The 23,596-nt window shown below is 44.5% G+C and overlaps 1 protein-coding gene across 1 annotated transcript in view; it reads right to left on the bottom strand.

Annotated features, from left to right (window-relative positions):
- Nucleotides 1–599: 599 nt before the first annotated feature.
- Brf (Brf RNA polymerase III subunit) overlaps nucleotides 600–23,596 on the bottom strand; it is a 58,877-nt gene continuing 35,880 nt past the window's right edge. Inside the window, exons 6-18 of the mRNA XM_084582875.1 lie at nucleotides 22,948–23,191; nucleotides 16,224–16,320; nucleotides 14,848–14,998; nucleotides 13,922–14,263; nucleotides 13,251–13,312; nucleotides 11,942–12,023; nucleotides 11,300–11,361; nucleotides 9,519–9,689; nucleotides 8,782–8,918; nucleotides 6,880–6,919; nucleotides 6,094–6,181; nucleotides 3,943–4,038; nucleotides 600–3,187 (exon numbers count right to left, since the gene is read on the bottom strand). Of these exons, the coding sequence (XP_084439001.1) occupies nucleotides 3,132–3,187; nucleotides 3,943–4,038; nucleotides 6,094–6,181; nucleotides 6,880–6,919; nucleotides 8,782–8,918; nucleotides 9,519–9,689; nucleotides 11,300–11,361; nucleotides 11,942–12,023; nucleotides 13,251–13,312; nucleotides 13,922–14,263; nucleotides 14,848–14,998; nucleotides 16,224–16,320; nucleotides 22,948–23,191 (1,628 nt within the window). The 3' untranslated portion in view covers nucleotides 600–3,131. The remainder of the gene's footprint in view (nucleotides 3,188–3,942; nucleotides 4,039–6,093; nucleotides 6,182–6,879; nucleotides 6,920–8,781; nucleotides 8,919–9,518; nucleotides 9,690–11,299; nucleotides 11,362–11,941; nucleotides 12,024–13,250; nucleotides 13,313–13,921; nucleotides 14,264–14,847; nucleotides 14,999–16,223; nucleotides 16,321–22,947; nucleotides 23,192–23,596) is intronic.

Raw genomic sequence — 23,596 nt, 5'->3', positions numbered from 1 at the left:
AGTAATTACTTATTAGCCCACATCCAAGCACCAGCTAAACGGTACAAAAGAAAACATTGTTTTTACGGAACCTTCAAGTGGATAAAAGTTCTTATTTGTCGAAGGTTTGAACCCGGGACTGCTGCCTCCGACCAGGAGCAGTTGCTCCAAACTTAGCTTACCGGGACAGCTGACATTGTTCTGCTAAAAGTGCGAATGATATTGTAATGTAATCACAGATAAGCCGATCACCAGGCCGGGAAAAGCTTGCCACTATGGGGGACCAGGATGTGCTAGCAATTGCTACCCAAGTTACTGGGGACAGTAGGACCCCTACCACGAAACACTCCAGCCTCCTTTCTCGCAATAAAAGTTTTCTCTCTCCCTCGCATTGTTGGATACCCAGTGGCCCTGCAAATCAAATTCTGCACCTGCCTGTAACGAGGCTATATACATTTTCCCACAGTCTCCCTTCTGTATCTGAACAAGCCAAACTCAAAGAAACGGCACTAAATCAACATACAATCCCCCTTAAGTTCCCCAAAGTACCTTTGTGAGGTTACAAAAGTATAGTTACCAGCATCATAAGTTTGGAGACTAAATGAAAGCAGCTTCTGTATGCGATTCACGATGTTTATTACATCAAAATCTGTGCATTGCAATCTTAGAAATACACACGTGTGTGTCTCCTTACTATTTGGCATAATCATGCACACAAGATGTACACATTTCACACCTGTTCTAAGAATAGGTATGATCATATGTTAGGGACGCAGACATTCCTTATAGTACAGTCTTCACATGCAAATATATTATGTTCCGTATATATTTATGCTTCCTTATATTACAAACTAGACACTCTGGTCTTGTACTGACAGACTCGATCAGTACTCATTATACCGCGCACTTCGCCAAGTAGCGACAGATACAAAACAACCAGCCCAGCTAGTGAACTGTGAGAGTCAACTCTGTTATTATATGCACTAGTACATAAGCACATAGCTATAAACAAAGCTTAACTGACCTTGCTGAAATAGCAAGACACTGTATGACGGAACTTGTGTTAGTTGAAAACTTGCACCCCAGAACAGAAGTTGACAGGAAACATTTCCCAAATCACATTACTCAGACTTAAAGTGGGTTATCTGGAACAATACTGGTATGGTGTATACACATGGTTGCAAGGAACTGCACAAAAAAAGAAAAAAAGAAAAAAAAAAAAAAGGAGGACAGACAGCAACTTGTGACCGATGCCGACAAGAGAACATCAGCTATAATTCATTACACTTGCTTTTTGCACAGTTCCTTTGAGCTGTGTTGTTTCAGCCACAAAATTTTGAAGTTTATTACAGGTTTGAGAATTGATACCACTGTCACAAAAGCTAACGGCAAGATTAGCCTTTGCTAGTTGTTCTCTCCTTATATCAGTGTTTTTCCACTTTCTTGTAATCAGCTCAGAGTTTTGACAGAACACAGGTAATCTTCAAGTGCAACTACACATGCCGATGCGCATTTCAGAAAAACAGTGATCAATACAAGCTCTAAAGACTTTGTTTGAAGCTACAAAGGAACCTAAAGCAATAACAAGTATAAATAGGGCACTAGTATAAGGTACAAAAAAAATATTACATTTAAGAAATTTATGATACCTGCATATTATACATACATTATATTCCATTTTATTGTCTAATGATGCAATTTGCATAACTGCATGGATGTGCCTCACATATGCAATAAAAATATTTAGTCAGCATCAACACATCAAACATACTATAATGTGTGCTATTCTGTAGCCAAACAACCTATACTTTATGTTTATAACCAAGAAATGGAGACAATGAATGAATACTGTGCAGTAAGAGTCTTATGTGGTTGCATATGATAATAAAGGATGAAAGTGGCAAAAGTTTTCATTCCTGAGCAATTCTAAAGCTTGAAAACTTTGCAATGTGCAGGACCAATCCCACGTTACACAGCACAAGCCACTTTGCAAAGATTAATAAAGAAAAAATTTTAAACCATTATCATTCACTACATGATGAGGAATAACAACTAAAAGTGCTATGAAATAAAACTCAAAACACATTCTGATCAATTACAAAAATTCAAATGCAAAATTCAAATGCAGTCAAAAGAATGCATGAGAACAGTCAAAAATACAGTTAAACAGGTGAGCCCTAAAAATTGCTCCCAGCCTGCAAAAACAAGGCAACAGTGAAATACCATTAGGCTGTGAAGCTGTGGGCTGTCTTACTGTGAAAAACACCAGTAAGAAAATATGACAATTAAGCCTATATTTTCGATATGGAAATATTTTATTACTCGGAGTTACTTCCAGCATCCGAAACAGTGCATTCATTTAGTCTGGACAACAACGATCGACAAGACACTAGTATATGTGCTTGCTCAAGAATAACCAAAAAGAATCTCTTAAAACTGTTTTTACTCAACATGACCTACATTATGCAATGATCCTTTTGTTCTGAAATCAGATGTGAAATTCCATGCCATGTCTTCCTTTCTCACATCTGATGCCCGAAGTAAAGTATTCACATCTTCTGACGTGGTAATAGCGCATTTTGTAATTTTAACAGCAATAAATTAGGCTAACATAAACCATGTTCAAGACATGTCTGGACATTGAAATAAGTGAACAGATGGCATTTCACGGGAATACAAATGGTGCTGGAGAAACAGCTGCGCCGAGATAAAATGGGAGTAGCCTGATAAAATAGACAGTTAATACAGTTACAATCTGCACTTACTCACGACCAAAGGCGAAAAACATAGCTTTAAAAGCTTGTTAAACAGTGTACATACACACGCATAGTAAACAGTCAAATGACCATAACAACAATAAAAAAGACACTCACTAGCTGTGGGCTCGCATTTTATTCACAGCCTCCTCATGCGAGGCAGACATAAGGCATAAACAGCTGCCATGGCTGTGTATCATAATAAATAATTCATATGTGATGACCTCAAGTGCCTTCAGAAACTACATGCACACCATCCACCAAATAGCATGTGCCCCAGGCATAGTAGCAGTGTTGATGATTTTGAAGATGATGCTGTAGCATGTATACGCAGGACAGTGAGGAGAACGTGAAGATCCTAAGGAAAAAAGTCCTAGCATGGCCACACGACCGTCGTCAATCCATGTAGTCATCGATCTCTTCATGATATGGGTAATCGTCTTGCTCTTCTCCTGAAGTCAAGAAAAGGAAGTGAAATCATGTCACACAAGAAAGATTACATGCAAGGTTTGTTCGTTATCTATTATTTATTTAAATAGCCCGAAGGCTCTGGCGGGCATTACAGGGAAGGGGGGGAATAGAATGGTATCTTGCAGATTTTGACACAGATTCTGTAAACTACCCCAACATCAAAGCTATGATAGTGTTCTCGACTTCTGCTGTGTATATCAATGACTCAGATTTGTGGCAATGTGCATGCTTTCCGTTTCAAAAGAAGAAATAAGGCTATGTTACATGACGCTCATTTCAGCACAGTTATGACATTAAAAAACAAAATTATGAAATCCGTGCCAGCATGAGAACCTTTGGCATCTCATTACTCTAAAACACATAAGTGAATACAGCGAATCTTGCTATTTTTGAAGTGCTGATCTTAATTAGAACTTCCAATTCTTTTCAACTGGTGCTTTAATACCACCTCAACTTTGCATTCCCTTCGAGTTCAATATCCTCAAGATTCGGCTGTATTAACAGCTGGCATTAAAAGAAGTCTAAAGATTTCTGACAGGTTTATGGCTAACTGTGTGAAACTGGCTATCCGAAACAAATCATCAGGCCAATATTACAAAATACCTGATTTCAGTGCATTCTGAGTCTAGGCAAAAGGGAGCCATGAATGGTCAGGAATGTAGAAGCTCCAGAGACCATTTTTGGACTAAGTCAAACAGTTACTTCCACAACCAATGCATAATCAAAGGTCACCCACCTCGATGCTGAGTTAAGAGCTGAGCTGCACTCAGATGGTACTCCTTCTCATCATCTTCGTCTTCAAGTTCTTCCTCCTCCTCCTCCTCGTCTTCGTCTGTAAAGCAAATTAAAAAACAAATTTTTAGAATATAATGCCATCAACCAGATCTCCATTTCGTGCATTCACAGTTCAACTCAAGCTACTAAAACAACAGACAGCTGAAATGAAAGACTGAAATACTGCTAAGCCTATCAGAAAGATTGGTAATAATGATAATAATTTGTTCACAGGAAAGAAAAGGTGCAGTATCTGTCACACTTGTACTAGGAACACCTAAACCACGCCATAAGGGAAGGGAGGAAGGAGGGAGTAAAATAGGAGAGAGAGAGAGAAAGAGGTGCTTTAGTGGAGGGCTATGGATTAATTTTGATCACGTGGGGATCTTTAACGCTCACTGACATCGCACAGCACCACGGATGGCTCTCCGTTTCACCTCCATCGAAACACAGCCGCCGCCGGTCGGGACTGAACCCGGGAGCTCCGGCACAGTAGTCGGGCATCTTAACCACTGCACTGCACCACCGCAGCGTGGCAGAGGGATTCTTACAGAGAGGAGAAATACAATGACAAGAAAAATATGTGAAAGAAGAAAACCTAAAAGCAAGACCGTTTGAACAGCCATACAGGAAAGCAGGTTTCTTTAGCATAAAGCAAAATACCAACACATGCAGGTGCTTTCGCATTGAACTTATTCAAAACTACATCCCTAACACAGCCAAAATTAAACCCACAACTTGGATGCCATGGTCACCAAGACATCACTGGAGGTGCCGACACTAAACAAAGAGAAACATTGCAGCCAAAATACAGCTACAGTAGAATCTCGATACGTTCCCGATTCATACGATTTCCCATTTCATGCGCTCAAAATCGCGGGCAGTGAGAGAAATCTTCCATACAGTTATTTATTCTCCTGGTTAATACGATCTCAGATAACACAATTTTCCAGTTGCTATGTTCGAAATTTCGACAAACTGTGGTCGTATAATAGGCTTTGCGATCAGCCGGACATGTGGTAATGACTGCTCGCAACATGAAAAACCGATCAGCGACGCTCACCCGCCCCAGTTGCTTTCCTGCAGTGCCCAGGTGCAAAGCGAAGCATCAAAGAAAGCCAATGAGTCAACACACAAGGAACCCATTCCCGCAGAAGCATAATTTCACGAAAAGAAAAGCGGTGGCTTCACTGCGATGCCTTAGGGACATAGGAGTGAACCATTTGATAACTGCAACCATTCGTTCGCTTATGAGCAGGCCGTGTCTGGAGGATGCAGCATGAGCGAAAACGCAGTGACTGTAAGCTTGTGACAAACGCAATGACAATGGCTTCTCCACATGTCACTGGTGTAAGGGGGCGAAGCACCCAGAAATGACCAAGGAAGCGATCACGGCTCGTCATTGCCTTTTACGAACTGGATTTTTTAGCCAGATATTCCGCGGTTAGGGCAACCAAAATACAGACTGAATTCCACGAGAGCTAAAAAAGGAGCTGTTCATTCTTGACGTCTGTACGCTAAACTACACTTTCATGCAGTGAAAGTCTCAATTATAAATGAGTTTGTACCTCATTCAACAGTTAATTTTGGCCTCAACTCTAATGATGCAAATGAATGTGAATCAAACCGTCCGAAAAATGCCATAACCTCTTACGAAAAACAGGGGAATCACGCACGCAGTTTTACGCCAAGTCTCAATTCAAAAGAATTTTCAAAATCAGGCAGTTTGGATCATAAGTCTTTCCTGAAAAGAGAGCTTTTCCTGCCCTTTTAAAAAAACGTATCAATGAAGTTTTACTGTACTTTTTAAAATATGAAACCTGTAGCATGAAATAGCTTGTCAGAGCAGCTACACAATCTCTTTGCCCATCGAATAGAAAAAAAAAATAGGGCCCGTGTGAAAAGCAGTTTCCTTGTTCGAAGCAAAATTGCAATTTTCTTTGAATATGCCGTGAATATGTCGTGACTAGTGAAGTAAACCTCTGAACAGACTGGGAATGTCATACATAGTACATGGAAGCTTTTACATTTCCCTTGCCCACGGCCACAAAAAGCGGTGGCAAGAATTATGAATAACATGTGGCAAAACAAAATGCTGTTCCAGTGTGCACACCGTGAACTTGTAGCTCCTCTTCCAATTCTTTCAAGGCAGCCACGTCTCTGGAGGTGTCCGCAGACTTTTGCTGAGGCTCTCCCAGCTCCTGTTTACCGAAAAAGCAAATCACTCATTAGCACAGTTCCCAAGCCAAACTATCTATTCTTGAATGTGTGGGCACTTGGAGGGCACTTTTGTGGGGCTTTAAATCACTGGATGTACTCAAAAAGCATCAAGTAAAGTTAAAAAAAAACTGCTTCCAGCACTGTCTCCACAGCTGCAGTATAATTGAGAACTTCGAAAAAAGAAACAAAACAAAGATGCTTAATGCCATAAATGCCTTAATGCCACAATGCCATGAAATGGAACTCCTGCCTATGGGAAATCATATCAAGCTTCATACAACAGCCGTTGTTGATACCAACAGCAACAACAAAAACAAAACCTATCTTCTGTACAGAGCATACCCCAAGTTCGTCTCTAGACATGGCCTCCTCATATTGTTTGCCGGACTGTCATGTGCATATCGCACAAGCAGCGTGCAAGCAGACAAGAGAGGAAGCGTTTTGAGAGCCTCCTAGGCCGGTGAAAATATTGGTGCAAAGATAAGGTATGATCCCGTCATTCGAGAGCTGAACCTTTGCTTTATAGAGCCATGCAGAGATACAATAATATTTGTTACTTTTTCTTCTTAAATACCATAGCCAATGCACCCTTGGTGGCATGCACTAAACACAACACACAGCACTGTTAAAATGTCTTACGATAAATGTGATTAACAAACTTAGGAGCCTGTCCACTCACTTCGTCATCAGAAAGCACGTCCACGGGCTTCTGCTGGCTCCTGCAAAAAGAAGCTACATTTACTACACACTACCACATCTGCAGCTAATATAGGTACGCCCAGCTCTAATTACAATTTCCACTCCCTATCGGTATTGTGAGTAAAACAATTTGGAAGTCTTCAACACACAGTAGATCCATTCATGACAAGTATGAATATAGTTTCAAACTGGCTTTCATGCCAGGCTTTTCTGGTTACTGGTTAGTGTATAAACAATTATAATAAAAAATTAGCTGGTAAATTTAAAACAAGAGGCTCTACCGTAAGTTGAACACGATGCTTTCATATCAAGTAGCATAGCTTTGAAAGACTAAAGAAGAACGATGACCAAGATTTTTCGTGATATTTCATAACGTACATGATGTACCCATCTAATGAGTTGTTTTTTTCCAAATCACCTAGATAGCAAACTGTAACTGCTTGCATAATGAACCCACTATAATGAACAGCTTTTGAAACTAAGGAAGCTAAAAACTAGCATCATGCTCGCAGCTGATATCAGGTGCTTTCATTGATGATTGATGTATGGACGAACAGAAGACGACAGACAGACATATGTGACATTCCAACTCTCGCAAAAATTGTCAACTTTTCTCCCAGCATGATGAAATCTTCCCCAAAACTGATGTCAAATTTTCTTGAAAAAAGAAAAAAATAAATAAAAAGTGGATTCATCAAGCAAGTATATATGGTATACCAAACAATTTACCACAACTATTAGACAAATCGATTACTTAAGGATCACTCCTATTTTTGGCCTGAGCAAAGCTGAGTCCAAGTCTGTGTGTAGCTGTATAGACCTCATTCATGTATATCCCATTTACATTACTTCTCCCATCAGTGCAATGCCATATGGGGTAGTTTGTGTTTTAATCCCTCTCTTTTTTCACGGTGACAACACAAAGCCAGGAGGCTTCACTACAGTGCACACAAGACTAACTGTGGTGCAGTAAGAGTTCGCTCCAAAATTTTTGCCTGGCACTGTCCAAGAGTGCTCCAGAAGCTGCGGCAATATATAAGGTTGGTAGTCCAATGTACTGCATGCGTTCATGTCGCCAGCACACCGTGTAGCTTTGCTATTACCGTCCTGAGACCGTATTGCACAACGATCCCATCACAAACCTGTCGCATATCTGTCATAAACTGTTCAATTAGCCCCACTTCTATTGGTCTGTTCTGACTGGCGGACATATCGGTGAATAGGAGCGGAGCTAATCAACAAGTTCGTGAGAGTTCGTCTGATGCGATTATGATGAGACTGTTGTGTAGTCTGACCCCTGGGCTCATGTCAGCTGTCATAAAGGCAAGGAAAATTGCAGCAGCTTTCACTCTGACAAACCTTTTTTTCTTCCTTGACACGACTGTAAGGCGCTTGACCTCCCGCACCTACATGCCAGTGGTGCTGCGCAGGGAAGCCAACCTAACTTGCACTTTATATATTTTTTGTTGCCTTTGGAATCACAAGAGGTCGCCCTGTTTCTAGTAAGGACCACCAGAGTTGCCATCCGTTCTCGACTAAACTGCGGCACACATTTCTGAAGAAACTTTTTTTTTTTATATTACAAATTTTGACTATACAAAACTACTTTGCAATATTTATCCGTTCCTAATAATAAGTCTTGATTTAGATCGTTTACATTAGAAGCACCCCCACTTTAGCTATATACGTTGCACAACTTTTTTGCCCATTTCCACTGTTTCTGTTCTTAAAATGAATAACCATCTTGCGCAATACGTGCCAACATGTGCCCGAACTGTAGAACCTGTGTTAAGCTATTTCTACCTCCACCTTTTTGTGTAGGGTGCCCTTGGTCAAAAGTTTTTCATCCTGACAACCAAATCTAGAGACCACTAAAACGTACAGGGCAATCGACTTCACTGTCGACATGAGTGCACTGAAGGCCTCCTGCGGGACTGGCGGTGCCTTGCGACTCCTCTTTTTTGATGGCTCGGAGACCACTGACTGCGTTTCACTTCTGTCACCATCGTTGGCTGTGGGCTGCGGCCAAAAGAGAGAGAGAAATTGTGAGTAAACATTGCCAGAATTAAGAGGGCATGAGAGAACAATGCCATAGCCTATTTTTGTTTTACTTGTTACACATCCTGCACGGCCCCTAGGAACTGTCCGGCAAAAATAAATAAATAAATAAATACAACAAGAATGTAGCTCTTATGCATGCAAAATAAATCATTAAATAAAAAAGAAAACCATCGGAAAGCTATGAAGTACCTGGTGAGAAAACATTCAGGCCCCAAATTGCTTGAGAAACAAAATAAGAGCGCCCAAAAATGTGAAATAAACAGGCATTTAAAACTTACTCGAGCTTATGCCCTGATATATATATAAGCTACAATCTCTTCTTTTTGGAAATATACGTGGAAACTCACACACAGTTGATTTCTGCATTACCTATAGATGCCATGCGCCAAAAAGGTCAGCTAGATTACAGTGCTGCATTCAATATGTTAGTGGCGCCATCTATAAATGGCTGAAGGAGACTAAGAGGCCAGTGTAATTACTCAGTGAAAAACCTCCACATGGTAGGGAGGTTTTGCACAGTCTGGCCACTGCAAACAATGTCGCTATGCAGCCTTTTACCTCAGACGATTGCTGCTGCGGTTCGTCGGAGGGGAAGCCCAAATCTACGCTGTTGAGGCTTTTGAGCACATCGTAGTTGATCTTGTTGGAGATGCGCTTCTCCTGGAGCATCTTCTCGATGGCCTCGCCAGCTGTGTTGGCCTGGATCTGCACCCTCTTCCGCCGCTTGCGCTGCAAGCAGACAAGGGACACCAGTGAGCCACGTGGAAACGCGTATCACACTCACTGTCACAAGATAACCTCTGTGGTTATTTCATACACAGAGACTACCCTCGAAAATTTTAAGATCCCTTTTTCTCTTCCTTGGGAATGATACACAAACTTAGCGTGCCCTTGCTTTTACCACTAGCATAATTGCAGCCTGTACAACTTTTCCATTACAAAGTTCTAAGCAGTTGCAGTACGCAGAGAATCTTCCGCGCTTAATTCCAACGCATTTCCTCACAGCTTGGTTTGGCTTGTGGGTTTAACATCCCAAAGCAACTCAGGCTAAAAGACGCCATAAACAAGGACCCTGGAAATTTCGGCCACCTGGGGTTCTTTGATGTGCGCCGACATCAAACAGCACACTGGAGCCTTGCTTTTTACCTTCATTGATAAGCGGCCACCACACCCGGATTCGATCCTTGGGCCCAGCAGTCGAGCGGCTTGACCACTGCACTACCACAGTGGGGCATTTTCTCATTGCTTCAATAAATTGTTAGGCAGCTGGTTCTTTTTTGGCTTTGATTTTACACAGAAATTCACAAACATAGCCACTGTGTGATTAATTTAATGCAGCCATGTATAAAACTTCTGCACAGCAGAGTTTTTGATAGCTTATAACAATTTTAAATCACAAGCTGCTCGCTAGCTGACATGCGTTTCTTGCTGCTCACAAAATAATGAAAGGCTTTCAAAAGAATAATAGTTGCATAGCAGTGCACATACAAGTGGAGACTCAACAATATGAAACACTTTTTTTTTTTTGTTCCCGCTTGTTAGACATGTTATTTGTAATAAGGCTGAAGTAGAGCCTCCCGTGTTTGCATCTCTCTGAAAGTGGAAAAGCATATGTTTCAAGCCCAAATGGTCACAATTAGAAACTAATACTATCCGTTCCAGCCTACTCTACCTGTCTGATACACTGCCTGCCCCATATACCACTCAGAACAACAAACATTACATTACAGGACTGCCGCAATTTTTGGCACCACAAAAAGTAGAAAACTGAAAGCATCTACAGGACAGCTTACTGGAAACTTTACAGCAAGACAGGTCACTAGGGTCATCATCATCATCAGCCTGACTATACCCACTCTAGGGCGAAGGCCTTTCCCATGTCACTCCAATTAGCCCGATCCTACACTAGCTGCCTCCACGTGACCCCAGCAAACTTCTTAACTTCTTAACCTCATCCGCCCACCTAACTTTTTGCTGCCCCCTGCTACGCATTCCTTCCCTTGGAATCCAGTTTGTTACCCTTAGCGGCCATCAGTTACACTCTCTTCAGATTACATGTCCTGCCCATGCCCATTTCTTCTTCTCGATTTCGACTAGAATGTCAGTAACTTGAGTTATTTCTCTGACCCACTCTGCATGCTCGCTATCTCTTAGCATTACAAGTACCATTTTCCGTCCCATAGCCCTTTGCGTTGTCCTCAACTTAATAGACCCCTTTTTGTTAGCCTCCACGTTTCTGCACCATACGTGAGTCTCCTAGGGTAGCAGTTAGAAAATCTCTTCCTACAAACAACAATAAGCGATTCCGTATATGTTCCATTCCTACAGTAGCAACCAACCTTTTTGGACTCCGGCTTGTTGGCATTCTCTTCGGCTTCTAGTGCTTTTCTTGCCGCCTTTTCTACAAAATGAGACATTGAAAGTCAATTCCAGCAGCAACTGTCCGTGCCAAATGGATCACTGAAATCGCGTTGTCCTGGGTTTTCCTCTAGAAACTGTCACTTCATCCATTGCATTGCTAACCATTAAACGAGCAGGATATTTAATTCTTTATATTATCTCTTTCTTTACCAAAATTTGAAACAGGTGTTTCATGTCATACTGCATTGGCAGGGACGCACCTTGAAGCATATTAAATGGTTTGAAAACTCTGTGCAACCTGCCTTCGAGGGTTTCGCCACAAAATCTGTTTAGTTTCATACAGGCTATTGAATGCTACTGCATTCCCACATAAGCTATCGTGCACACTGCCCTGGTTTCACTCAATTCGCATAAGAAATCACATACAAGTCGCATATAATTGCATAAGATCTCATAGCTTCTTGCACATTATCATAAATTATGCGAAGTTTCGCCACAAAGTCTGTTTAGTTTCATAGAGGCTATTGAATGCTACTGAGAAAACACTCTGCATTCCCACATAAGCTATCACGCACACTGCCCTGGTCTATCCGATATGCCTGAGTGTTAGCAAGGTGTACCTTCCATCTCCTTGAGATAGTCTGCGTGCGTCTCCATCCAAAACTTGGTCTTCAGTTTCACCTCAGCATCCGTCATGATGTACTGCACGTGCCAACGAGAAAGGTGAACCACACACATGTGTAACACTGCGGACTGGAAAAGTGAAGGCAATCTTGGGGAACATTTTTTTTAAAACACAGCTGCTATCAACTTGTACCATTCTTAACCATTTGTAGAAATTCGAAGGACGCTTATAAGCTTCGCTTCACGAGTAGAGGTGATGGTGTCTTGAACACCACCTTTTCATTTTGCAACATTAAAAAAAAATTGTTTTGAATTATTTATTTTTTTAAAATTATTATTACTGTAGCATCGGCGCACATCTCTACACACATCTTAGTAAGTTATATGCATCACAACGTGCTCACTATGAATCCCTTCTAACAGTGTGTTATGCTATGGTAAGCTCGTGCATGACCACGACTAACTGACCACTTGACCATGACAATGACAGTGACCTTTGACCCCGGCATTTAATCTTCTCGAAAGGTGATTAATTATCAATAACATAAGCTGGACATGTGGTGCCATCAAAACCAACCATTATCGCTCATCAAACTTGGCTTAACTGCGTTTAAACACCGCTATTTTTTTACAAGTCAGAAGAGCACCCAAAGATAATGTTTGCAATTTTATTTCTTTCACAATGCATTCTTTCACTTTGTTGGCATAAGTCAGGCCAGCCTTGAGGAGCAGGCTAGTGAAAGACACTGCTTACTTAGCTGTCATCCATGAAGCTAGGGCTACCAAAGGCAGAAAGGCAAAAGAAAAATGGATTGAAAAAGGGTCTGTTTTCACCAAAGACCTCTGGGTTATGAGGTCCGAGAAAATGACCAGGCTTGGGATATTTTCCAGCCACCAATAACCTACATCTCAGTGCACAGGCCTGTATTTGCACTTCGCCCTCAGTGATATACAGCCACTGTAGTGCCAACTGAACGTATGCTTAGCAGAACAGCCCAGTCATTAAAGTCATTTCAGCCAGTAAAAGAAAGCATCAATTTGAAAAGCTTTGTTACACGTCTGAGTTCAATGCAGTTCAAAAGGACAGCTCATTATTGTATTATTCTATCCACAAATCTAAAATTTCATTGAGTTGAGAGCCCATTCCACTGTATGACTAGAAGAGGGGAAGATCCTAAATTGTTTATTCAACCTCAGCGTCATGTCAAAGCGGCATGCAGTTGCGGCTAGAAAGCAAGGGTTTTAAACAAGTGTTAAAGTAACATAAAAAATAGTGCCCTGGTCGCTGAAAACGTAGCTACTCACACCATCCAGCTCCTCATCGTCCAGCCCTTCCAAGTCCAGCTCGCCAGTTTCGGATGTGTTTTCTGCAACAAGGCAGTGTAGCGACACGTGATCGAGCACACCAAGTGAGACTGCAACGACAAATCACCTGGGCTTTCCTTGAAGCCAAAATGAATGCAATAAAACAGAACAGCTCTGGAGAACACATGAGAAGATAGTGACAGCACTTCTAAGAAAGCCACAGAGACACTCAATGTTGCTAGAGCAATGCCCCTCCATCCTAGAAGTTCATTTGAGCATCAGGTAATAGGTTAAAATATTTCACTAAAATTATCAATGCCAAGCAATAAGTGCTGTGCTGTTTAAATAACCACCGGCTACATTCTGACTACGACCTTCACAGGGACTAATCTCGGGTGAAAATTTATGGGAAGGAGGCAACTGCCTCTCCGAGAGATAACATTTGCAATCAGGTGCAGAAACAATGAAATGCATAACAGGTCTTTCTGTATGCTTGCACAGATGATAATGCATGGTCTTGTACAGCCGCTGTGCAAGGAGTGACGTGAAGTGATTGCATCACCGCATGCGCCACATCGTACCCATATCTCTCTAACCATGCACGATGCGTAGGTAAATTAAAGGAACAATTTCCCCAGCACCAACGCTTCAATATGAGATCATTCACTCACCGACAGGGTCCCTAATGCGCATGCATTCCTCAATGCTCTCCTTGAGACCTAGTGTGGCAGCAGTCGGTCGTAAAGAGGTGGCCACACCATTCTGCCGCTGCTTGTGCACCTCGTCTATGACAACGCAATCGGGGTCATCAGGATCATCGGCGTCCGATTCGTTGTGATTTTGAAGTACAATGAGCCGTTCCCTGGATGGCTCTTCTGTCGATGAGCCAGATGCACCAGCTTCATCGTTGCTCTGTTGAGAGTCGTTGATGCATGCACTGATGGTATTCATTGTGTCTCCCATGATGAATTCACTCGAGATCTGGTTTTCCTCTTCTTCGGTGAGACGGTCATCTGCAATCAAACGGAGAGCAAGTAGGTGGTTAATTAAAACCAGAACAAGACATGCTTTACTCAAAATACAAAGCTCCACAGGACAGGAAAAAAGTTGAGTTTCCTATTTGTGTATATTTTCTTGCTAGTACTAATCATGTCTCATCGTAATTTGCTGTTACTTAAGTTTCCAATTTTGTAGTGATGAATTCATATTTCAAGATACCATGTTCTTTTCACCTCTCCTACTAGGGCCCACTTAGGGCCTGCAGTATTTTAATCAAACGGAGAGCAAGTAGGTGGTTAATTAAAACCAGAACAAGACATGCTTTACTTAGAACACAAAGCTCAGTAATTCGAACTCCACAGGAGAGGAAAAAAGTTGAGTTTCGTATTTGTATATATTTTCTTGTTAGTACTGATCATGTCTCATTGTAATTTGCTTGTTACTTAAGTTTCCGATCTTGTAGTGATCAAATCATATTCCAAAATACTGCATTCTTTTCAACTCTCCTGCTAGGGCCCACTTAGGGCCTGCAGTATTTATTAAATAAAATAAAACAAAATCTTAAGAACCTGATCTACATTGCAGAAATCGTACTCACCTTTGGCATAAGACGCGAAGCGCCCGCGAACTTTGCGTCTACGGTCCTCAAGTTCGGCCTCAATTTTTTTCTGGAGTTGGGAGATCTCCTCGGACACCTTCTCGAGCTTCCCTTGATCCTCAAGCAGCTGCTTCTGCTTCTTGCGCGCTGCCTGCACGTCACAACATCACATCAAAATCTCAATGTCATTAAATGTCTTATTTCCTAAGGCTCCTGTCTCTCCAAGCCAACCTGCCAGTGTTGCTGTCACAGTAACAAACTGAACACATCACGCGAAAGAGAGCCCAGACTTTGCTGAACAATAATAATGTTGCCTGTGTCAATATTGGGTGTTTTTAAGTTCCCCTTTAAGTGCTACTTTGCATAGCCAGAAGCCCTACACACCAACTGTAGAACAACAGCTTCTCCTGTTGGCCTCCAATGTATTAGCTCTGTATCTTGCCAGCCATGGCTCATGGCCATCCTACTCCCAAAAGTTCCCTAATCTTCTCATGGCCACCGCTAAGCCGTCTGGCTAAAATTATGTGCTCAGTGTACCCTGAATTCTGCATCCAGCTCAAAGACTCAGCTGGCTACTTGTTTTATTTATTTACAAGTACTCATCTATGCAATGTACAATTTATGGGCAAAAATCTGCTGCAATTTCATTTCAATACACTCAGAAGCAAATATAGTGCAAGTATGAAACTTTTTACTATAAAACTCAATTCAATGTAAAAAGCCTTTTTTACTATGAAACTACGAGAAAAGCAAAATATACACAGCATCCTTATGAGCTGGACTTTGAAATAAATTAAGACACGTCATCTGAAATTGTAGAATAGAAGTTGCAGAACACCTGGTGCTACAGAGCAGCACGTTAGCTATTGCTTGCGTTTATAGTTAGTATCTTATTGCTTTATATATAAAAAAGGACCTTAAAGAAAATTAAGATCACATACTAGTTCACCAATACATCCCATGTGTGTCTTGAAAAATGATCAAAGTTCACACAGAAAGAACCCTTATTTGGGCCTGCAAATAGCTGCCGAAATTTTTTGCTGCCAAATGAGTGCACACAGAATCGTTTCGAGCAGCTGAACCGAAACTTATGCTCGGTGTGGATATCCATACATAAGTGAATGAAAAAAGGTTTGTGTGCCGAGATCATGAGAAGCATTAAAGCACACATCAATCTTATTGCGCGCATGCACAAATATCCCAAATATCCCAAAATTCACAGGCAGCATACTCTGAAGCATACTGACATTTATGGGCATTGTGTTCTGTGCACTGTAAGAATGATACGACAGAAGAGTAATGATGAAAAGACAAAAAAAAAAAAAAAAGAAAAAAGAAAACAACGGAGAAAACACCCAAGGACAAAGTGTGCTCGCCTTGAAGCACGGAGGGTCCTGCTCTTCCTCCAAGTCAATCGTCATGAACTCGTCAAGGGTCAGCTTGCTTGAGGGTGTGTCCCCAAACTCTGTCAACCTGCAAGCCACAAAACACCACTTTCTCTGTCACCAGTGCAATACTATAATCAGGGCGGTCAGATACGAATGCCCACCCATGCACAAAAGTGGAGAGACCACACAAACCGCTACAAGTGCCATTTTCCTGCATAAACAAATGTGGCTTAAAAAATCGCTTGGGCAAGATAGCAAGAATATTAACCAGGGTACCCCATGCATATTGCCGCAATATCATCGTACTGCCGCCGCCATGTGGCAAGCTCGGGAGACTGGCACGCGCTCGTCTTCTTCGCTCTCGGTGCTCGCCCGACAGTCGGTTCCGTGCTTGATCTTGCCAGTGCTTTTACTTAATCCTAAGTAAACCTGCTGAACCAGTTTCACTGGCTTCTGTGACATTTTTGGTGGAGCTTCTGGGTAGATCCCATGTACGAAGAGCCTCTGGCTGCCCCCTACGCCCATCTACACACCGTGGACACGACACCTGTGCACAAGGCGAGCCGTCGCTTGAGAGGCTTAGCACCCGAGTGTGGTCCCCTTGTTTCCCCACCGCGAACCACGATGACTACAGCGGCAATTCAGACCACCACTCAGTTTCCCGTGAGTGCCCAGCAGCTGATCTGCCATACTCCACGTATGCCCACGCCGTTTCATGGCGACAAGTTCGAAGACGTTGAGGACTGGCTGACCAGCTACGACCGGGTCGCTGTGTTTAATGCGTGGGACGAAGAGCGAAAATTGCAGAATGTTTATTTCGCACTAGAAGACGCCGCCAAGATGTGGTTCGAAAACCATGAGGCTACCATTTCCACGTGGCAGGATTTCCGGCGGCAGCTGCTTGCAACATTTGGCAACGATGCAAGAAAAGAGATGGCCGAACTCGCTCTACAGTCCCGAGCAAGCGGCCTAATGAAAGCGTCGCTATGTTTGTGGAAGAAATGACTCGGCTTTTCAACCGGGCGGACCCGTCCATGTCGGAGGTAAAGAAGGTGCGCTACCTTATGCAAGGCGTCAAGGAGCAGCTGTTCGTTGGCCTTGTACGTGATCCTCCACGTACTGTTGCTGATTTTACCAAAGAAGCAACAAGCATCGAGCGTGCCTTGAATCAGCGCTTTGTACATTTCGATTGCTCTGCGAACATTGCTGCTGTAGACTTCCGCTTGCCAATGGCCGGAAACGACAGGGAAGCCCTTCGCGAGCTTATCCGAAGCATCGTGCGCGAAGAGCTGCAAAAGCTGCCCTCTCTCGAACAACATCCATGTGTTGGGGGCATCTCGAATATTGTGCGCGAAGAGCTTCGTCAAGCATCAGTGCCATCAATACCATCACCCCAGCCGCCTGCGCCACAGATCATGACTTACAGCAACGTGTTGCGTACCCCTGCGCCTGAACAATTGGCACCCAGCAACCCTGCTCCTCCCGCACGTCCTCCACCGCAATATCCAGTTTCGACTGGTGTGCCTGAACCTCGGCCACCCGTTCGCAAAGCACACGCGTGGCGCACGCCGAACAATCTGCCTTTGTGCTTCCACTGCGGCGAAGCCGGTCACGTTCTGCGCCACTGCCCGTACCGTCGGATGGGCTTGCGCGGATTTTCCCCGGATGCCCCTCGGCCGCGCTATGGCGAACGACCTCGGGATATCGACCAATACCTCAGCGACCACGTCCCACCTGCGTCCCTCCAGCGACGCCAGTCCAGGTCACCACCGCCGAGACAGTTTTCCACCAGCCGCCGTTCTTTCCTCAGGCAGCCCCAAGTCCGCACCGGGAAAACTGAAGACGGCGACCCTCGGGGGTAGGGCCGCCGTCGATGGACACTACGACCAACATCCTCCGCTCACCGATTCGATCACACAGACCGATCTCCGACCCTTCGCTCCGACCAACAGACCGACCACTTTTCGACGATCGCCGAAGTTTTCTCCTCAGACGCCCCCAATCGACGCACCGCACGACCAACGAGTCCGATGATCACAGAAGCTTACCTTCGACGCCGTAATTCCACGCAACGAACGACCCGTCAGCCCGACGATCCCTGACACGCCACACTTTGTCGACAGTGAGCTACATTCCGCCGAAATACCGATCGTCGTTGATAACCACAACACGACTGCCCTTGTAGATACCGGCGCTGATTTTTGCGTTATGAGTCATGGCCTTGCTACCATTCTGTGAAAAGTCCTGACTCCTTGGCACGGAGCCCCGATAAAGACAGCCGGAGGGCACGTGGTAACGCCGCTCGGAGTGTGCACCGCTCGCGTCGAGATTCACCACGTAACTTTCTCGTGCTGCTTTGTTGTGCTAGCAGAGTGCTCCAAGGACCTGATTCTCGGCCTTGATTTTCTTAGAGAAAACGAAGCAATCATCGACCTCCGTGACTTCATGGTGACGTTTTCCACTCACCGCGCAATTTCCGACGAGTACAGACAGCACAACGACGACTACACAGACAGGCCAGTTTTGCGAGTGTGCGACGACCATGTCACTCTACCTCCACGCACCAGCTTGCTTGTTACAGTGCAGTGCGACAACCCTCCCGCCTTGCAAGGCCTCGCGGAAACGAACGTGAATTTATTGTTGAGCCTACAAGTCTGCGTCGCTCGGGGGATCTTTGCCTTGAGAAATAAACGAACTGAACTGCTTTTAACGAACTTTAGTGCCGAATACCGCCATTTACCGCAAGGTACAGCTATCGCTTATTTTGACGAAGTCAGTGCGCCATCCGCCCATTGCGCCCTTTCGCTGGCCAACGAGAACCCTCCCGAGAGCACTGGACATACTGTTCAAACTGACGTGAACCCAGCTTTGTCTCTTACCCAGAAACGCCGCCTTCAAGCAATTCTGGACACTTACCGTGACTGCTTTGCCGTCACTTCCAAAGTGAAGCAGACGTCAGTAACGAAACATCGAATTATAGTTGATCCCACCGAGCGCCCTATCCGCCAACACCCCTACCGAGTATCGCCGAAAGAACGAGAGGCTATTCGGGCGCAAGTTGATGAAATGCTCCGCGATGATGTCATCCAGCCGTCCACAAGTCCATGGGCCTCACCAGTTGTGCTGGTCGCTAAAAAGGACGGAGAACTCAGATTCTGCGTCGACTATAGGAGGCTTAACAAAATTACGAAAAAGGACGTCTACCCATTGCCTCGAATCGATGACTCGTTCGACCGACTTCGCCACGCCGATACTTTTCATCGCTCGATCTACGCAGCGGGTACTGGCAGATCGAAGTCGATGAACGTGATCGAGAGAAAACCGCATTCATTACTCGTGACGGACTGTACGAATTTAAGGTGCTTCCATTCAGTTTGTGTTCCGCTCCCGCAACCTTTCAAAGAATGATGGACACTGTCCTAGCCGGCCTGAAATGGCAGACGTGCCTCGTCTACCTTGACGACGTTGTCATTTTCTCTGCGACTTACGAAGAGCACCTCAAACGATTGACGGCCGTGCTAAATGCCATCCGCGGGGCCGGACTCTCACTAAAACCAGAAAAATGCCACTTTGCATTCCAACAGCTCAAGTTCCTGGGTCACGTCGTGAGTGCTGAGGGAATTAGCCCTGATCCAGAGAAGACGGCTGCCGTAGCTGCTTTCCCGACCCCCACTGATAAAAGTTCCTTGCGTCGGTTTTTGGGCCTCTGTGCATATTACAGGAGATTTGTGCACGACTTCTCCCGAATAGCGGAACCATTGACTCGTCTAACAAAGGACGACCAGCCTTTCATCTGGGCCGACGAGCAGCAAAGGGCCTTCGAGGAGCTTCGCAAGCGCCTTCAAACAACGCCCGTACTTGGCCACTTCGACGAGGAGGCCGACACAGAATTGCATACCGACGCCAGTAACGTTGGCCTCGGTGCAGTTCTTGTTCAGTGGCAAGAAGGCGTTGAGCGGGTGATTGCTTACGCCAGCCGCACCCTGTCTCGTTCCGAAGCGAATTATTCTACTACCGAAAAGGAGTGCCTTGCAGTTGTGTGGGCGGTAAAAAAATTTCGGCCGTATTTGTATGGTCGGCCGTTTAGAGTGGTCAGCGACTACCACTCACTCTGTTGGTTAGCGAACCTTAAAGATCCTTCAGGCAGGTTAGCCCGCTGGAGTCTCCGCTTACAGGAGTTCGACGTCACTATTGTGTACAAGTCCGGCAAGAAACACAGTGACGCTGACTGCCTATCCCGAAACCCTATCCCGTGCTCTTCAAGTGAAACAGATGACTCCGTCTTTCTCGGCGCTCTCTCGACGCCAGATCTCGCTCAACAGCAGCGAGACGACACCGAACTGCGGCCCCTCATCGATTACCTCGAAGGAACCGCCTCATCGCCGCCTCGCCTTTTCACGCGTGGCCTGTCATCATTCTGCTTGCGTGACGGCGTCCTCTACAAGAAAAACTACGCTTCCACAGACATTCAGTATCTGCTGGTTGTCCCAACGCCGCTCCGTACCGACGTTTTGCAGGCATGCCACGACGAGCTTTCTGCCGGACATCTCGGTTTTTCGCGCACCTTGGCACGAGTACGACAAAAGTACTACTGGCCCAAGCTTGCCGCTATGGTTCAGCGCTATGTTAGGACGTGCCGTGATTGCCAACGTCGGAAGATACCACCTGTCAAGCCGGCCGGCATGCTGCAGCCTATTGTTCCTCCGCGAGTACCTTTTTACCAAGTCGGTATGGACTTGCTCGGGCCATTTCCTACGTCATCATTGGGCAACAGGTACATTATAGTCGCCACAGATTATTTAACCCGCTATTGTGAGACGAAAGCTCTTCCCAGCGGCACGTCTACTGATATTGCGAACTTTTTCATCTTTAATCTGGTCCTTCGTCACGGTGCCCCTGCGATCGTTTTAACTGACAGAGGCACGGCATTTACTTCAGCTCTAACCCAGGAAGTGATGCGGCTCAGTGGCACTCGTCATCGCAGAACAACAGCTTACCACCCTCAGACGAATGGCCTTACTGAGCGACTCAATAAGAACATCGCCGATATGCTTTCTATGTACGTCAACGAAGATCATAAGAACTGGGACCAAATACTACCGTATGCAACATTTCCTTATAACACCGCCGTCCAGGAAACGACCCGCTTTACACCGTTTCGTTTGGTGTACGGTCGCGAAGCTGTTACCATGCTGGATGCAATGCTACTGCCAGATGTTGCCCAACCATCGATTGCCGGTGCCGACCAATTCGTCCAGCATGCCGAGGCCGCTCGCCAGCTGGCTAGACTGAGAGTCCGGACACAGCAAGGTAAAGATGCTCGACGGTATAACCTTCATCACAGGGAGGTAATTTACAACCCTGGCGATCAGGTTTGGGTGTGGACACCTGTTCGCCAGCGGGGTCGCTCCGAGAAGCTTCTGCGCCGCTACTTCGGCCCGTACGAAGTACAACGTAAATTCAGCGACGTCACCTACGAAGTGACCCCGCAAGGAACTGTTCGCTCATCCCGACGGCAAGCACAATCGGAAGTCGTACATGTCGCCAGGATGAAGCCCTTCTACTCCCGCTAGGTCAAGCTACATGTTTTTTTTTTCCTTTGCTTCCTTTAACTACTTGATGTGAACGCGCATCCTCGCCGACTACGGTTATACTCAACCTTTTCCACCGGGAGGGGCAATGCCGCAATATCATCGTACTGGCGCCGCCATGTGGCAAGCTCGGGAGACTGGCACGCGCTCGTTTTCTTCGCTCTCGGTGCTCGCCCGACAGTCGGTTCCGTGCCTGATCTTGCCGGTGCTTTTACTTAATCCTAAGTAAACCTGCTGAACCAGTTTCACTGGCTTCTGTGACAATATCTCAAAAATATCTGTTACACAGTCAGAAAAAGTTGATGTGCAGTTTTGTCAAAGTGTACCTCGAAAGACAGCTTCGATAAGGCTCACAAAACTAAACGTCTCAATCAAGTAGTCAGAATATTTTTTATTTTCTTGCTAAGCAGTGTAACTATACACCAGTTTCCCATATAGAGGATTAGCTGGACAGTTATGGCTAAGAGCACACATGTTACTGCTGCTCCACCTATCAATACCGCAAGAGTTTGATGACGGTCACAGTACAAGTTGCAACATCTTGACCGGGTAATTAGACAAAGCATTAAAACAATTCCCTGAGTGATGCACACCCATCATTGCATACTATGGTAACTTAAGTGAAAAAAAAGTCTAGTACTTAAAAAAACACTGCAAACACTGACCGATATTCTGTGCTTATAGTGTACACTTTCAGCACAGTGCGCACCCTTTGGCTACACGTTTCAAAACAAAGGAAGGAAAAGAAAGAAAGAGAGACAGAAAGGAAGAAAGAAAGAACAATGCAAGAAAATGTCCCTGAAGAATGGCAGCATCAAGTGTATTTCTCCCGAACAAGACAGACTTTACTCGAAAATAATACCTTCATGTGAGACAAGAATGCAGATGACTTTAAATATGCAGATAAATTTCTTTACGCTGTTGAGTTTGAGATATAGATTCTAGAATACTGTTATTAAAAATAACCGTAAATAAGATGTGTGGAGAAATGTCTGAAAAGATTCTCATAAATGTTAAGACAAGCTTCATCAAGTGGCTGTAAAAACTTTGTCAGATGTTACTGGGAAACTCTGACGGTGCATTACCTGCTGGCATAGTTAGTTCTAAACCGGTGAACCCACCTTTTGCGAATGGTGGTCTCGCACACCTTCACCACGCGCACCAGGTCACGGATGGTGCGGTTGAAGTCGTGGAGGCGTGAGGCGACCAGGAGGGCAGCGCCACATAGTCCAGAAGGCCGCCGACCCGTGTGCATCCAGTCGCGCTTCATCCGCTGGACCATGCGAAGTGCTGTCATCGAAACTTCGTGCGTCTTGTCCCCAAACTCCAAATGGTGCGCAAAGCGCACGATGTAAAGGCACGGGTCTGCATACACAGAGAGGGGATAAACATGATTTTTTTTTACTTTCGAGAGCTTAGGAAAATTCTTTGAAATCAGGAGCAAGACATTTTCTTCTCAGCAACCAAGGATGGTTTGGTTTGGTTTTATGGGATTTAACGTCCCAAAGCGACTCGGGCTATGAGACGCGCCATAGTGGAGGTTTCCGGAAATTTCGACCACCTGAGTTTCTTCTATGTTAAAAGAAAAGACTATAACTTCAGTTTAAGAGCCATTTTAAGAACCCTACCCCCAAAGAAAAATTCCCATTCATAGGCAATATGTAGTTTTTATTTATGCCATAAAAAAAAAAAAAGAATTTTGTTAGCCACACTATACTGTGCTAAAAAAAAAAACTTTATGGAAAAAATAAAAATACAAGTGAAAGCTCT

The sequence above is a fragment of the Amblyomma maculatum genome, chromosome 10 (genome assembly GCF_055883805.1).
Source record: "Amblyomma maculatum isolate TAMU_Amacu chromosome 10, ASM5588380v1, whole genome shotgun sequence".
NCBI lineage: Eukaryota > Metazoa > Arthropoda > Arachnida > Ixodida > Ixodidae > Amblyomma > Amblyomma maculatum.
Note: the sequence above shows the minus strand (reverse complement) of the source record. Positions and strands in the feature narration are given on the sequence as shown.